The following is a 16,953-nucleotide window of genomic DNA, read 5'->3' as shown; positions in this document are numbered from 1 at the left end:
ATATATATATAAGCCTTGGTGACGTCGCCGAAAATGGTGATGTCGCCGAGCCTTTTTCTAAAAATATATATATATATAAATGAATATATAAATATTATTTTATTATTATTCGTTCCGTCCGGTAACGGGCGGTCCACGTACTGGTATACCGTCGGACCGGTACGTACCACTCGTACCGGACGGTATTATTCGGTATTGCTTACCTTGGTCTAAATATGAAGGAATTGAACTAATATGTCATATTAAGGAAAATTGAACTAATGTGTCCTACTATGGAACTTTGGAAATGCTGAAGATAGAATAAGATGCGAAATAAATAGGAAGAGATTGATGAAAATATTATTCACAGAATAAAAATTGGGTTGTCAAAGTTAAGAGGGGGTGTTGGGTATTTTGTGTGATCATCGAATGCTTGTTAGATAAAAGAAAAGTTATATGAAATAATTGTTAGTTCAGTCATACTTTATGCATTTGAATGTTGAATGGTAAAAATATATACATAAAGTTTGTGCGGTTAAGATGAAAAATGTTCATATGTATATGCAGGACAATTAAGTTCTGATGGATAATAAAATGAGGTATTATTGTCCGAAGATGATAGGGACATGCTCAAAGGAGACATGTAGATTTGTGGTTATGCTGGGGAAGCCGACTAGTATTAGTGGTGTGAAAGGTAGAGCAAGATATAAGACAACTTTACTATAAACAGTAAAAATAGATGTGAATGTTTTTTGTTAACTAAAGATATTATCTTGAGTAGAAAGGAAAAGATCCATGTAATTGATCTCAAATTATTGAGACATTATGGTGGTGGTTGTGACATCAATATCAAATGGAGTTCCTTTGTTCTCTGATTTATTATTGTAATTGCCAGCTTGTTGAGACTGATGGATCGTCCACTCTTCCGCCTTCTGTTCTTCGTATTCTTAACTTCAAAGCCTGCAGAGGTATGAATGTTCTATCTGTCTCAACTTTGATTTGGGACATCAGAATGTGATTGTACCCAAAAAAATATTGCATTGGTCTTGGTCCAAGTAGCCTGTATGTTGACTGCAATTTTTCTACTTTTTTGAAAATGAAGGTGCGATTATGTTCGGTGATTCCTTGTTACTTTCGGAATGTTCTCTGATCGTCGAAGAACTGAAAGTGACATCACTTTGTTTTCAGGTAAGCAACAGATTTCTCTCACATGAGACCTTTTCATTAGTTGATGTAGGATGCAGCTCATGGTTAGGCCTTTTTTATCTAGATGTCACATTGTCTGCCTTCCTTATATCCTGATGTAGTAAGCTTTCATGTTTAGTGTGCTCATGGACGGCCGACCACTGTCCCTCTTCTGAATATGGCATCACTCCACGAGCAGCTAGCAAAGCTCAAAGTTGATCAAGGGGGCTCGAGCGAGACATGGCACGGACTCAGAGTCCACCGACGTCCGAGCTTCAGACGAGCACAATTGCTTCTAGACTCCGCCAAAAGGTTTCACAATGGATGATGTATCAGAAGTAATGTTTTTCTTCTGTGCATAGTTAACAAATACCAGACGTCGATAAATGATCTTGAAGCCGTGGGAAACCCGTATGGTGTTGTACTCATGAACCATTCATTTGTAACTGCTGGCGAAGATGTAGCCGAGGGAATTCATTATGCTGTTGTCTGGGAGAACATTCATTTCTAACTACAGATGAAGATGTATCCGTTGAGTTGATCATACACCGAAATCTAATAAAGTAGTTTACATTCTCAACTAGCTCGTTGTGCTTTGAACATGTTACTGAAGCTTTGTGCAATTCTGTTGGGCCCAATTGATCGCTGAAGATATCGAGCATCGGCTATTTGTTCAAAGTTGACAAGGTTGAACGAGTTATTCGATGGTTTGCTGGAAATCTTTTTGTCTGCTTTGAATAATGGTGGGAGAACAAGTTCAAAGTTTGGTAAAATAAGTATCTAAAATTCTTAAATATAGAAATCTCACGGATTTGAGTAAAACCCAAATTGATTGAGTTTAGATTTTGGGATGAAGTGGTAATCAGTCATCTATAATATCATATTTGTTTAATCACCAAAAACTTGAGGCTTCTCCGTGACATTGGTCAAAATAACAATTGATTCTTTTTGGAGAAGGATTGATACGTCAAAAGACCGCCATTTTATTACTTCAAATAATAAAAGCAAAACGCAAAACGTCTGGTCTTCAAACTGGCGGCAAATTCAGGAGGGAACCAATTGTTCTTCTGGCTTCGTCTTCCTTCATTTGGAAGCCACATTCCTTCGTCTTCCGTCAATTGATCGCTCTCGACGGGATCTGTTCCGTTCTTCCGCACAACAGCAGAGCTGATCTCGAAAGAATCGGGCGATGAATCCCTCGACGCCACTTCGAAGCCCTAACCCTAGCAAGCACGGCGGCCCCGGCGTCTACCAGATCGGCGGCGTCCCCGTGGAGTTCCCCTTCAAGCCCTACGGCTCCCAGCTCGCCTTCATGGGGCGCGTCATCTCCACCCTCGATCGCGCCCGCCGGCAGGGCCGATGCCACGCTCTCCTCGAGTCCCCCACCGGCACCGGCAAGTCCCTCTCCCTCCTCTGCTCCTCCCTCGCCTGGCAGCGCCACCACCAGCACCTCGTCCTATCTGGGGCCGCTGCTCCGCCCCCGTGTCCCCCGCCGCTCGCGTCCGATCCCCTCGTCCATGGTGGCGGATTTATTCCCCCGTCCCAGCCTTCGAGTAAGCAATGTCTATTCTTGTGCTGTCATTCCTTCTAATTCCGTTCTTTTGGTCCCTGATCGGGACACGAAGGTTTGGACTTATCCTTTTCTGACGAACCTTAGGTGACGCTGAGGAACCTCCGGCGCCTACAAGCGCTAGAGCTCAGAGGAGACAGTCGCTTCCCAAAATCTACTATGCTTCGTGAGTGCTATCTCTCGTTAACGCTACGATTTGAGCCTTTGTGCTGTTTCCTGATTGCTGTTTGCTTCGGACATGTGAAGGAGGACTCACTCCCAGATAAGTCAGGTGGTTCGTGAATATAGGAAAACATCCTATCGGGTGCCAATGGCAATTCTGGTAAGCGAATCTTGTTTCTAAATTATGATAAAGGTGTTTTTGTTGTACTACTAGCCCATAATGCAACAATGCTGATGGTTCAATTTCCAAAATTTCTTTTCTGAGTTTCCATTTTCTTCGAGCTGTTGGTTTCAGGCATCACGAAAGCACTACTGCACTAACAAGCATGTGTGCACAAGAGATAATCTGGATGATGAATGGTAGCCTTCTTGAAGCCCCAAAGAACTTACCTTTCTGACTTTTACATCATCTTTGCTGTTTTATGTTTTTAATGTCCTCCTGTTTTGCTTTAGTAAATTGCTTCTGAAGGATGAAAACCTAGGTTGCAGTGAATACAAGTGAGTTTCTCTTTGATACATATGAGTTCATCGTATACTTTAGTTCTCATTCTTATGAAGGCAACTGTTTTTAACTATGACAGAAATGCACACAAAGTCAAATGTCATCCCTCTCTTCAGAAAGGTGGCTGTTATGAGGTTCATGACATTGAAGATCTTGTAAAAGTTGGGCACAGTGTGAAAGGTCTGTTACCTTTAACTATAACAGTCTTCAATGCAGTACTACTAAACTAAGTATGTTTTTTCTACTTTTGTTTTTCTTGTAGGTTGTTCATATTTTGCTGCACAAACAATGGCTGAGGAAGCTCAGCTAGTTTTCTGCCCATACAGTTACATTATAAATCCAACAGTCCGGAGAGCAATGGATATAGATATAAAAGGATCCATTGTGATACTGGATGAGGCCCAGTATGCCCTTTGTTACTTTGTAACAATTTGTATCTTGCATTTTGAACTAATCATAGATAGTATTTGCAGTAGATGTTTTCAGAACATCTGCTTTGAACTCAAAATTCTAGACACACACACCCATTTGAATTTAGTGATCTACAATTTATGGGATGTAGCCACGCGGGCACCTAATTCTTTTTTAATTTATCATTAATAGCAACATAGAGGATGTTGCACGTGATGCAGGGAGTATAGAAGTTGAAGAGGATGTGCTTTTTGGTAAGCCAGTCTGCAAATATTATATAGTAGCCACATAGAATCTGAAAGCTAAATATTTTTACTTGGTTCGAATCTGAATGCCTATCTCTGTTATACCTAGCATTGCAAACGGAACTTGAACACTTATGCATGGCTGATGGTGGAGCAATGACATACCAACCATTATATGACATGATTCAGGTACAAATTTTGCAAAGATGAGTTTCATAATCTTATTAACTTGTAACCAAGACCAAGTGCTTTCTATTGCACAGGGAATAATAAGTTGGATAGGTGACAGGAAAATGAGCATGAAAAAGCATGAATTTGAGCACTACTCTTCATTGTGAGTATATTCTGCTGGAACTTATAATGTTTAAGGTTTCTACTAAGAATATTTTAGCTTAGCCATAGATTTCTTGGTCCAATTCAGTTTTGAGACTACTAGCTATTGAACATTGGTAGTTCCATTGTTCAAGCAAGTCATATGCAGTAAATAAAAGCTACTGCAAGTGTTTTTTTTTTTGTTTTGAATTCTAAAATATCTATGTAATTATAGGCTATATTCTGTTGGCCTGGATTTCTTTGCACCACGTTTCTATGATTCAGATGTTTTTCCTGTCAAATCCTTTAACTTGCTAACTTTATGTAGTTTGCATAAGCTATGACAAAAAGTCACATACCCCTCTTCTATAAGTGAGGGTGTTAGGGACTCATAAGATTGAGATATATGTCCATTCTAAGATCATCTACCACGTGCATTTTAAGATATATACATGACATCTCCTTTGATGGCCTTATACAAGCCCAAGTCCAAAGCCCAATACAAATATGTCTTATGCTCAAATCTTACTATAATCTAATAAAAAATAAAATATATGTAGGATGAGACCTCTATGGGGATTTAGGCCCATATAGCTCTAATGTAGTGATCCGAAGCTTTCTGCGTCCTCTTGAGCTGTCGTATTAATGTGGTGGTACTCTAATCCCTACCAACTCTCCTTGAGTGAAAAATTCACCTCTAGTGAATGAAAATTGAGATATTACTTTATGATGTCAGGGTCTATCAATCGTAACTCATCTTTTGAAATCCATGTGTCCTCAAGGTTGGATTGCGTATTCCATCATACCAAGTATCTGTATTCCTTATATGAGAGAGAGATCCCGAGTTGGTTGTCCAAGATGTTCTCAACTTACTTCCGAATAGTCAAGTGTGAAGGGAACTCTAGAATTAGGGGTACTAGGATGGAAGAAAAGGAATGATCGTGTTGTTACTACTGCATGCCTAAGAATATCTTTGATGTGGGCTCCAGTGTCTCATGGTAGGGTGATAAATCTTCCACATAAGAATTATATTGGCAAATCCAAAAGTCAAATTTAAGAGACTTAAGCTGTAGCTGTGATTAAAAGCTAACAGCGCTACCCTGAGATAAGCATTTCTTATGTTGTTAGAATGTACATGTACAAAGTGCTAGAATATGACAAAACAAAATTTGTCATCCACAAGTCGAAGTAGCTCATATCCTAAATTATTTCCTGATGCTGTGTTCTTTTTACTGCCGCCACATTACATGGCATATGATAGATGACCAAATTATCCTTTACAGAGCTTATTTCTCTGATGATTTGGTTGTACAAAGATGTTGGACTTGCGCACTAACTTCAGAAATAGATTACACAATATCAGATTTCTTTCTAATTTTATTTTGCAAGTTAGGCTAATGCTTTATGCAGTTGTTTATTGCACATATTTAACCTTTTAAAAGCTGTTCAGAAAGTCCAATGCATTTTCACCAACAGAGCAACTAGTTGTTTATCCTCTCTTCAGATATTTTTTTAATACTTTGTTTTCTGGAAATATCCATTCATGGGGCATTTCTTTCATTAGGTCTTTACACTTCTCTTGATGCCTTTTTATCACAAATCCAATAACTAGAGTATGGCTTGACATTTGTCATGTTTCTTGGATGATTCTCTGAGATTGTCAAACATAGCCTATATGGTGAGGCCTCCAAATGTATTTGATGGCCTACATTCAATTCTGTGTAGAAAATTCTGATCTTTGGAAGCGTTGTAATTGTTACTGATCTTCATTTATGCAGTTCCTTGTGTAAAAAAAAAAAAAATCAATCTTTCAGTTAATTCAACGATTCAGAAGAAACATGCAGTCAATTATTTGGGGAGAAGTAACTTAATATCATGCAATGATGTAAACATGGTGTTGTTGTCATACATAAGGTGACCATGATGTGCATATTAATAGAATATATGTCACATGCAACACCTTAGATTTCCATCGTGTATCATTTTGTTGTTAACTATCTTATAGAAGACCATGTTGATAAGGCTTTGAAAATCACACTTTTGTTATTATCCAAAGAATGTTCCATGTCAATAAGAGGGTTCAAGAGTAGTAATAATTGTAATTTCCTTTGAGTCAAAGTTATAACTAATTTGGTTCTGAATGGCATGATATTTCCAAAAATATCTTCAAATAGAGCTGTTATTGGCTTTCACAAATCTGACTAGGAAGATGGAGAATTAAGAAGAGGTCATACTCCCAAGTTTGAAGAAGCAGTTTGCATGGAAGAGATCTCTATATTGAGTTATAACCTTTTTGTGGGATCTTGGACATTGAAAATTTTGGATCTAAATAAAGATCGTTGTGATAGCATCATTATGATCTCTGTTTAATACATGGATAGCTAAGTTTGAGGAAAGAGAAGGCTTTTGCTGTGATCTCTGCTTATGTTTCTTTCAAGATAGTTATATCATTTTAAATTGCAATTCTTTTTAGTGTTAACTGAAATATTAATTGGTGAATGGGTTTTTCCTTCCTGTAGTTTGTGGATTTCATGTTCCATCTGGATGCTTTAATATCATACATTGTCTGTGTATGTTCTTTCTTTGGTCACTGACAAAAAATTGTTATGGTCAAATGTTTGTGAAGCCAAGTTAAAAAATACTTCTGGTTTAAAAGTTGATCCTTTTCTAAAATTGAGTCATTTTGATCATGACAGTTGGACTGCTGATAAGGCCATTAGGGAGCTCCAACAGGCTGGAATTACAGAACAATGTTTTCCAATTCTACATCAATGTGCCACGAAGGTGCTTTCCACTTTCTAAATAGGCTCTTTTTCTTTTGCCATGGATACTATCTGACATCTTTTTTATATGATTCTCTTTGTTGTTCAAGGCAATTAAAGCTGCTTCAGATGAAGAATCTGTTGGAAACCGTTTAAGTGGCATGTCCTTAATTGCATTGGAAGGTACATTTCCAGCTTTTAAATCATGCCCCACAACTGAAACTTGTAATCCAGCAAACTTTTTTTTCTTTGCAGGTCTATTCTCCTCACTTAGTTATTTCTTCTGTGGAAATGGCAGCCGTGCAACTGATTATCAACTAGCATTGCAACGTTATGTTAAAAGAGAAGGCGGTGAGTAATACAAAGAATGCATTGTTTGTTCTTAGAAATTATGTTCAGACCCAGATATTTAAAAAATGGTATCTAACTAGATTTGATTCTCAGCTTCTTTCATCAGTCCTTCTGGCAAAGTACATCTATGCAAGTGGCTATGACACTTAGGCATTTTTCCCCTACTTCATTTGCATCTTACTGGCCCATCATTTTAGCATTTAACAAAGCATTGTCCAATCAAATTTGCAAGAAGTATGTGAAAAATAGGTAGCCTGGTGCATAAGGCCTTTGTGGTCTGGGGTCTAGGGAAAGGTCAGTATATGAAGCGTTACCCTTGCAAGCAAAGAGAATATCTCAAGTTTGCAATAAGTGTGTGCTGCTGCAAATTGGAACCTACATGACACGTAATCACTGGAAATCACAGAACAACTCTTTTTTGCATTCCTCCCTGTATTATCATCTAATGTAGCCTTTTCCTAACATAATTTACTTGTTGATGATTGCTCATCATCATTTATAAGTCCAGCTAAAAGTTTTACCATCGTTAAAAGGCATTTTGTGGGTTAACATACAGTGTCCTTTTGGTCTGCTGACAGCCTATTTCTCACATGCTAATCAACATGACAGTCTTGAGTTACTGTTATGAAGAATCTCACTGTCTTTTACTACTTGAGCATGTTTTAGGTGTTAATGGCGGTTGAGACATCTCAGCAAAACTATTGTTGACAGGTAATGCTGCGAATGGCTGGATCTGCAAATTGAGTTTGTGGTGCCTGAATCCTGCTGTTGTTTTCAAAGAGATTGCAAATCTGTCTCTTTCAGTTATCCTTACATCAGGGTACTTAGATGTCATAGTTTGTTATTCAATTGAATGCTTTCTAATTGCTTGCCTTGTTATTTCTATTATGGTAAGCAATTTTCTCTGTTACTTTGACCATGCACTGATGTGAGCAGTATTTTCTTTAATATTTTTTTCTTTGCATAAAAATGAACTATATATGAAGAAATGTTTTGGATAATTAAAGTAAATTTATGAAATACACCATTTGAAACTTTTGAGAGCTGAAATGTGACTTATATCTCTTGGTAATATTACCCAACAACACTATATGTGAACCAACTACCACAAGTTAAACTCATATAAGACATCCATGTACAAAGTGCCAGAAGAATTAGTCATGCAATATTGTGTTTAAAAGGCCTTAACAGTTCTCTTTAAGCTGAAAATGTTTAGTTATATCATCTTTGTGTACAATAAAAAATAACATATCAGTGTCTTTTTCACTTGAAGCTTTTGGAAAGTTAACAGTCGAGGATAATTTATCTGCAATTTTTTTTCACCTGTAATCATCATGCAGTTGCTTTTATGTAATGGAATACTATTTGTGATTAAACTGTAATGGATTTTATATCTGATATGACCTTGTAAGAAATTCTGTGGCTTTTATATCTGATATGACCTTTTAAGAAATTCTCTACAGGAATGGCAAATTTTGAGTAAAGATCTTCCTCCTGTAGCCAATCAAAATCTATAGTAATGCATCTTTGTAATTTGAACCTGATCTAAGCACTTGTTGACTAGAATTCATTCTATATGATGAAAACACCAGAATTTATATTATTCAGACCTTTAAAGTAACTAGAATCATATGGTTTTCACAACACCATGTCACTATGCTTCAGCCACATAAGCTATTTTTGTCTATCTTAATCTTGTTATCTCTTGTATGTATTAGCATGCAAGTGTTTAATTTGACTTCACAGTATCCTCTTCTGTCTCATGCATCATATATCCACACAGAACTCTTGCCCCGATGGGCTCATTTGCATCTGAACTTGGAGTGCAGTTTGAAGCTTGCTTGGAAGCACCACATGTCATTGATGTGGAATCACAAGTATGTCCATGTTCTCTTTATTTTATTTGTGCCCGATCTGTGTGATTGATTTTAGCTGTTATTATTTACAGGTTTGGGCTGCAGTAGTCCCTGCAGGTCCTGCAAATTGCCAGTTAAATGCCAGCTACAAAACTGCTGATGGATATGCTTTCCAGGTACAGGACTTAGGTTTGTGTACTTTGTTCATTTAATTGCAAGTTTCCTGAAAATTTAGCATGACTTGTGAAGGATGGACTTGGAGCTTCTCTAGAGGAAATATGCAAGATTGCACCAGGTGGTGTTCTTGTTTTCTTTCCTAGTTATAAGTTGTTGGAAAAGCTACATTTTCGATGGAGTCAGACAGGTCAATGGTCTCGATTGAATGCTGAAAAGCTCCTTTTTGTTGGTAAGACCTTTAGCAAAATTATATTTTCATAGAGGCTCTTCCTCATCTTTGTGTATTTCATTAGTTGTTAGCGATAATGTTATGGCATTAAAAATCTATCATTGATCTTTCTGTTGTAATACAAATCGTGTATAGTGCCAGCAATTTTAATGCTAACATGATAGGAGATTCTTGCCTCGTTGACAAAGCTTTGCTTAACATATTGCCTAACATTTGTTTGATTTAATAAGAGTTTCAAAATGCTTGTAGAACCAAGAGGAGCTATGGATGAATTTGAACCTGTTCTTAAAGGCTATTATGAAGCAATTCGTGGGAATACAGGGGCTCCTCATGTGAAAAAAAGACTTGGTCTAATGAGAGCCTCCAAAAATCCTTCCAGCAAGGAGTGCTCACAAAATCCTGCAAAAGGAGCAGCTTTTCTTGCAGTTTGCCGAGGCAAGGTAGTTACATTTTTCTGTTTGTTATTGCATTGACTTTTATAACGAGGTAATGCTTATTGCTTTAACTGTTTTCCAGAAAGGTGCTTTATGTAGGATTTTTTTTCTTTAGGTTTCTATTATTTGGTAATGAAAATTTAGGTTCACAGGATTATCATGCGTGAATAGGCAAATGCAATTAGGTGTTTTGGAAAGTGTGTATGTGCGTTTTCACTTTTTCTGATTTTCTATGTTCAGCTAGTTATTCTGTTTCTTCTGCAGGTATCAGAAGGTATTGACTTCTCAGATGAAAATGCTAGGGTAGTTGTATCCTTGAGATACTGATCAATTTTATATGGTGTTCTTTGACTATATATTTCATGCATTGCTATTGTTTTAATTGGCACTTAGCAAATATGATTAACTTGAATGTACTGTTAAGTAGCCAATAGAAAATAATTTTGTTGATGCAATGATTGTTGCTGACCATTTGATTTCATCATTTTTTTGTCTTGTGTTCCTTGACCAAACTTAGGTGATTGTTGGTATTCCATTTCCAAACAAGTAAGTTCTTGACATCATTTCCAGATGACTGAGATAATTATCGATCATCTTACTTATTGATTCAACCTGGATTAGAAATGACATTCATGTGGTGTTAAAGAAGAAGTATAATGATACATATAGATCATCAAAGCATCTCCTTAGTGGGAGCGAATGGTATTGCCACCAAGCATTCCGTGCTCTGAATCAAGCTGCAGGTATGTATGGTCTACTACCTAAATATTATATGTCAATTCCCAAGAGTGGAATACTGATTTAAATTACATCAGAATCATTGCAGGGTCGGAGAATATGCTACTAGTTTGTACAAGTGATTAGTTTTTTCGTGTTTCATGTTCCTTTACACATGGTACTAATCACATTTCATTACTTATTCATTCCATGGAAAGTTTTCATGCTAGCAAAATCTAAATTATCTGGATTTGCAAGACTAACAGCATTGAAGAATAAGTTGATGATCTATTTCCATAAGCAGGAAAAGGGCTATGAAGATGCACATTAATGAGCATTGGTATTCTTTTCGAGAAAATGGATCGTTGCACTTGCATTTAAATTAGGAAAATAAGTAAGCAGGAATGGGTTATTTATTTTTGCCATATGCTGCTCAAATTCTAAAGGTGAAACTTTTAGCCATTCCTCAATGCACTTAATGCTCAAGTTTCTTGCTGTAGCTCGCTCATGATTATCTAAAGCTTCCAGAGAGTAGCAGCCTTGTACTTATATCAATACCAACTCAGATTAATAAGTCTTTCATCCTGGACTTCTCTTTTCAGAGCTAGTACTTTTCAGCCTGTTTGTTACGGGATCAAATTGATATTGATGAAGCATTGGGATGCATATTTAAAATACTCATGATGGCAATCCTCCAAAATTCGTGTTTTCACCAATCCACTTTTTGAGCATTTAGGATCACCTTTGTATCGTTTTCACCAATCCACTTCTTGACCATTTAGGATCACCTTTGTACTAAATTCTCAAATATAATATGAATGTACATATCAGTTAATTTTTTAAATATTATGCAATATCATTTTTTCCCTTTGTTCTAGAATGTGGTAGCTATCTATATTTGTGTGATTGATTCATAGATAAGGACAGATAGTGCATTATTGGTAGTATTTGCACCTGATGTGTGTATATTGTATAATCTATGACATAATATCATTGATTGTTTGAAACTAAATGCCCTTTCACTTTGTAGGTCGCTGCATTCGCCACAGATTTGATTATGGAGCTATTATTTTTTTAGGTATGCTAATATCAATGTCAGCATCTATTTTATTTTGTGTTCATGGGCTTTGAATTTTTGAATTCCTCGAGGTTTCTATTTGCATGTCATGAAAATAAAGCGGGATAAATAGCTGGTGAAATCACTTGGAACCTATGGGCTATGGTCTCATAAGTCTGGTTTCCTGGTTATTTTTCTCATGGTACTGAAATTTTATGCATGACAAAATTTCCTCTTTTCTTTTGGAGTTCATAAAATCATGTTGGAAAACCTTGAAGAAAGTGTTACCAGACATGAACCTTTCAGCTTCTCTATTTAATCCAAACGTAAGCAATGGGTAAAGTGAACTGGACTGATGCTTGGGATGTGCTTGTAGATGAGCGGTTCACGGAGGAACGAAATCTCACGTACATCTCAAAGTGGCTGAAGAGTTCAATCAAGCATTTCAACAGCTTTGATGAATCTCTCATGGGGTTACGAAGCTTTTTTGAAACTGCTCAGGTATAATTTTTATTGCTTATTTTGTGTTTAGTCTTCATGTTCCTACTAGGGCTACCTTTGCTACCATAATAAGATTATTGCTTTGCAATCTGGGTGCCGAGGGTTTAAGTCATGGTAAAGCTACATATACTATTGATGAGAGCCTTGTGCATTGGCATACCTTTTTATTTCATGTTCCTATTGTCTAAACCCTACATGGTTTACTAACAGAAGCAGTTTGGTCAAAAAGGTGACCATCCAACTAGCAAGAATGTTTCTCAGACTGAATCATACAATTCTGATTTTAGCGAGGAAAACTCATTATCCTCAAAATCAAGTCTGAACCAGGGGATTCAAAAGGAAAAAGTTAAGAAAGTCAAGGTCAACCATCAGAGTGCAAGGAAGACTATCCATGAGAGTAGAGCAGCTCCTGCAAAAAATAACAAATTAATCAAATCTTCAAGCCTTGATGGGGAAAGTGCCCCTCTCTCTTCATTGAAGGATTACTTTATCAAGGGAGGCAAGGCAACTAGTGAGACAAATATCAAACCCTCAATCTTCCATGGAGACTATGTGGACCCTAACGAAAGTACCCGGAAGCAATCCAAGTAATCCCCCCATTTGTCCACCAAATTAGTTAAAAACTTTTTTTTTTCATTTTCATTATCTTTTGGTGTTATTTATCGTTGGTCTCTGTCACAGATGTTTGGAGACCATATCGGCAGGATTGTGTGAAACCAAGTTGCATCAGCCTCTAGTCAGTGAAAGCTTCAATGCAGATGATAATAATGCTACTTGCGAAAGTGTGTCCAAGGTTGAAAGCCTGTATCCTGCTGTAGCCACCTTCGACCAGTTTCGAGAGAGAGCCACTCTTTCACCCTCAACATTTTCAAATGGAACCATATCTGAAGATACATTGGCATCAGCAGGTTCTCCTGAAAGTAACAAGTGCATGGATCCCTTCAATCTTGAGAAAGAAATATTCTTGAACATGAGTGTGAGTTCCCACAGTGAAAAAAGAAGAAAGCTAACAGATTTGCAAATGACTGGTCTTAATCAGATGGACTGTATTAGTTCTGATACAGAATCCTTCTACCCAGTTGACTCTGTCAGCAGCATATCAAGAGAAACTGATCAAATATCTGAAACACCATTTTCAGACAACTGTTCAGCATCCCAGCACCAGATACCAAGTCAAGGAATGTTCATACAAAATGGTGGTACATCTGTAGAAAAGAAGCTAGTATTAAGTTGTTTGTACTGTAATAGTCCATTGGGATTGCAGAAGAATGATTTCCTAGTTAGGTGTTCATTGACTTCATCATCAAAGGCTTTCTTGGCATATGTGCTGAAGCATGGACCTCCAACTGAAGGTCGTTTAAATTCTCTTCGCAGTACACCAGAGACAGACGTGCCCGTTGTAGCTTGTGATTCCTCCGCTGTTGACCATCACATCTTTGATAAGGGCATCAAAGAGGTTGCTTCACAACATGATTTCTGGTCTGAAGAAGACGGTTGTGTATTCAGGATACTTAACTGCCCCTTCTGTACTGCACGAAAGCGGTGCCTGGGCGTGCGAATTATTGCAGCTGATGCATCTAATAGTCACTTACTGAACAAGGTAATTTTTAACTGGGTGCATGATTATTATGTGACTGCTTCAATCAGACTAATTCATGAATTATTTTCCATGAAGGTTCTCTTTTTTGCATATTATTTGGATATGAAAGATGAACAAAAACCAACGACAAAGGTAAGTTTTTCTGTTGCCTTCGTGTGTCGTTTCTTCTAGCTGGCAGTTATATATTCATATGATTAAAAAGTGTAGTTTTTTTAAATTTAAATGTATTCAGATGATTAAAAAAAACTGGATTTTAAAGATTCACAATCCCTTCTCTTTTCATTTTTTTGACTGTCTAGGTTTCCATGCCCATTAGTTGCAATGCTCCAGGACAAGGATCAGCCCTAACTGAGATTGAGAGAGATTCATATGTTTCTTGTCCACAGAAGACTGAGCTCTTAAATGCTAGAAGATCGAAGGTTTGTAATCTTGAATCGTTATAGCTACTTGTTTTCTTCCCTTTGCCGGATGGTGATGGGCTATCATCTGTATTTAGCAGCTCAGTCTACCCAAAAAAGATCAATGTTCTTTGGAGCATCGAGCTGGAGTCTAGACTTGATGATGAAGTACATGTTTCCTCCTGGTGGGTTGTAGCATCATCAAAATGCAGTATCTAAAATATAAAACCCATCATGTTTTGGTAATATTCCGGAAAACTGCAGACTGGAAAACCATCAATGAGAGAACAAGCATGCCACATCCAGAACGGAAGCATTCAGGATTTATATGGTCTTCGCAAGGTATTTCACTCTCTGCTGGATGGTTTTCAGTATGTTTTGTACAGTACTACGAATTTATAGATTATATGGATTCACCTGAAACATATGTTTTAGTGGCTGTGTTATATTTACATCACATTAGAGGTGACAAGTAATTGAATCAAAATTTTCTTTCTGGTGAAAGAAAAATAAGTTTCTTGTATGTCTGTATTTGACTTCATGTCAGGCTGCTGGTAGTGCATCTTTCATATGTAGAATTTTGGACTGCTGCATTAGATGGTAGAATTCTAGAGAATGTACTTACGTGACCAAATCTCAAGTCAATGACAACCATATGATATGAAGCATGATTAATGGCCAAACCTATAGAAGTGACCTCGCTCAGTCTTACTGATGACGTAACACTCCTTTGAGCCTGGGCAGCCACTACCACCAACCTCCATCTCCTGCAACCAAAAAATGTCACTCCTGGATGACAGATGAGCTATCATCAGGAAACACAGCCCCAACTTGCATCAAATTAGATTGAACTAACATCATTTCAGTATAACACAACATTTCTTTTTAGCAAAGAAATTTAACATTTCATGACAGATGAACTAATCTAAGAAAACACAGGTCAACTAGCAAATGCCATCTAATTAGCTTGAGCACCATGTCAATCAAAGACTTTACATTCCATAGAGATAGGGCAGCAAATACCACTAACATCTTGTCAATCAAACTCGTCCACTAACAAGTGGCAACAAATTAGCTTTCAGTTTGAAGAAAGCAAGTACATGTTAGTGATAGCCAAGATAATGAATCCCATTACACTGCACTTTGCTTATAATTCACTCATTCATCATCCTCTTCTTCCTGTTAAAAACGATATCAAATTTGGGAATTAGTGAATTGTTCCACAGAAAATAAAATTGACAATGAAACTCTTCTGGAAATTACAAACCTCTCCACTTCCTTCTTCATCATCATCATTCACCTCAGAGCTGGATTTGTCAGACTCGTCTTCATCATCAGCATCATGGCTTCCTCCACCAGACTATTTCATCAGCCACGAAAATGCAAGTTAGTCGATTGATCTCTGTAATAGAGGAAACAAGGTAAAGAACTAAATTTGAGAGCTGTACTTGGTTCTTATTATAGGAAGCTAATTTCTTGGTGTACTCCGTCTTAAACTTAGCTGCCTTGGCGACATAAGGAGCCTTCTCCTGCAATTGAAGCATACGGTTTTCCCCAGATCAAAACTTTCCCTAGCTTTGTTGAACTAAGGCGAGAGAAATCGTTCACATTACTTACGGCTTCCGACAGGGATTTCCACTTGTCTCCTGCAGCTTTACCAACCTATTTAGATGAAACTAAATCAGACTAGATTGCTATATTAAGATTCAGAGAGCCGATTTATGTGTACAAGAAAGGAAAGGGATTTTACCACAGAGACCGACTTGTTGTTGGGGTTCTTTTCCTTGAACGACTTCCTGAATTCCTCCCTGCCGATCCAAACAAGCGAAACAGGATAAACCAAGAAATCAAGCCAAAAAGGGGATCAGAAGCAACAAGTAGGAGCTCACATGAAGACGAAGAAGGCACTGGGGGGCCTCTTGGGTTTGTTGGGATCCTTGTCGGCCTTCGTCTTCCTGGGCTTCTTACCCGTCCGTTCCGGTCCCTTCTTTACGGAAAGCCTTGAAAGCATAGAACGAACAAACCAAGAAATAACCATCAGATCCCCGTGTCCCAGCTTCCAAACACAGATCGATCCACCGGCCAAACCAAAAGGGCGAAGAGGAGATACTCACCTGCCATCGGCCTTCTTGGGTGCATCCACCTTCGACTTGCCCCGTTTCATGGCGATACCTACAACGAGAACGATCAGATCCGTCGCAGGATACCGACCTACAAAGAAAACCAATCGAGATCGCAGCGAAGCGAGGGGAAAAGGTCGGGATTTACCTCAGATCAGCGCTCTTCGGTAGGCGATAGCTGAGGAAGGAAGAGAGACGGAGGCAGCCAGAAGTGGTCAAGCCACGGCAAGAGAGAGATGAAATCAAAATCCAACGGCTCGAAGGAAACGGAGAAAAGAGAGATCTGTGGCAGGGTGTACACGTCAGCGATCCGCGTGATATCTGCCGGTTGGCACCCTACGATTTTTTCCCGTCTCCAGCGAGGATCCACCGAATGACCCACAAC

The 16,953-nt window shown here is 38.0% G+C and overlaps 3 protein-coding genes across 7 annotated transcripts in view; 2 read left to right on the top strand and 1 right to left on the bottom strand.

Moving 5' to 3' along the window:
- The window catches only part of LOC103970930 (DNA mismatch repair protein MLH3), a 39,530-nt gene extending 37,786 nt beyond the window's left edge, over window positions 1–1,744 (top strand). Inside the window, exons 23-25 of one of the 2 annotated variants that reach the window (XR_010492719.1) lie at window positions 547–673; window positions 875–947; window positions 1,082–1,121. Coding sequence is in view for 1 of the 2 variants with exons in the window: in XM_065134234.1 (XP_064990306.1) it covers window positions 875–947; window positions 1,082–1,167; window positions 1,304–1,492 (348 nt within the window). In the remaining variant the exon portion in view is untranslated. Of the gene's footprint in view, window positions 1–546; window positions 674–874; window positions 948–1,081; window positions 1,168–1,303 lie in introns of those variants that run through there. The other variant, XM_065134234.1, reaches the window with a different exon arrangement.
- Window positions 1,745–2,177: 433 nt separating this feature from the next.
- LOC103970624 (uncharacterized) lies at window positions 2,178–15,019 on the top strand. 4 transcript variants are annotated; one of them, XM_065134231.1, is made up of 29 exons: window positions 2,178–2,717; window positions 2,822–2,900; window positions 2,981–3,056; window positions 3,192–3,256; window positions 3,350–3,394; window positions 3,478–3,578; window positions 3,661–3,802; window positions 4,002–4,063; window positions 4,164–4,243; window positions 4,318–4,388; window positions 7,063–7,150; window positions 7,239–7,311; window positions 7,384–7,479; window positions 8,191–8,299; window positions 9,263–9,356; window positions 9,428–9,511; window positions 9,585–9,741; window positions 9,991–10,181; window positions 10,440–10,484; window positions 10,693–10,721; window positions 10,797–10,918; window positions 11,923–11,970; window positions 12,326–12,450; window positions 12,661–13,037; window positions 13,132–14,050; window positions 14,126–14,182; window positions 14,350–14,469; window positions 14,550–14,633; window positions 14,713–15,019. In XM_065134231.1, the coding sequence occupies exons 1-28, from the start codon at window positions 2,354–2,356 to the stop codon at window positions 14,601–14,603; spliced, it is 3,873 nt and encodes a 1,290-aa protein (XP_064990303.1). In that variant the 5' UTR covers window positions 2,178–2,353; the 3' UTR covers window positions 14,604–14,633; window positions 14,713–15,019. The 4 variants fall into 4 exon arrangements, with proteins under 4 accessions (XP_064990303.1, XP_018676437.2, XP_009382746.2 ...); XM_018820892.2 differs by having other exon boundaries at window positions 14,547–14,633; XM_009384471.3 differs by having other exon boundaries at window positions 14,550–15,019.
- A 374-nt stretch (window positions 15,020–15,393) lies between these two features.
- Window positions 15,394–16,816, bottom strand: LOC135627851 (DNA-binding protein MNB1B-like). The gene is made up of 8 exons (XM_065134233.1): window positions 16,717–16,816; window positions 16,563–16,620; window positions 16,338–16,448; window positions 16,199–16,256; window positions 16,066–16,110; window positions 15,897–15,977; window positions 15,716–15,808; window positions 15,394–15,627 (listed from the first exon to the last, which is right to left on the bottom strand). The coding sequence occupies exons 2-8, from the start codon at window positions 16,610–16,612 to the stop codon at window positions 15,607–15,609; spliced, it is 459 nt and encodes a 152-aa protein (XP_064990305.1). The 5' UTR covers window positions 16,613–16,620; window positions 16,717–16,816; the 3' UTR covers window positions 15,394–15,606.
- Window positions 16,817–16,953: the final 137 nt, after the last annotated feature.

The sequence above is a fragment of the Musa acuminata genome, chromosome BXJ2-11 (genome assembly GCF_036884655.1).
Source record: "Musa acuminata AAA Group cultivar baxijiao chromosome BXJ2-11, Cavendish_Baxijiao_AAA, whole genome shotgun sequence".
NCBI lineage: Eukaryota > Viridiplantae > Streptophyta > Magnoliopsida > Zingiberales > Musaceae > Musa > Musa acuminata.
The sequence above is the reverse complement of the archived record's forward strand: the minus strand, read 5'-3'. Positions and strand labels throughout refer to the sequence as shown.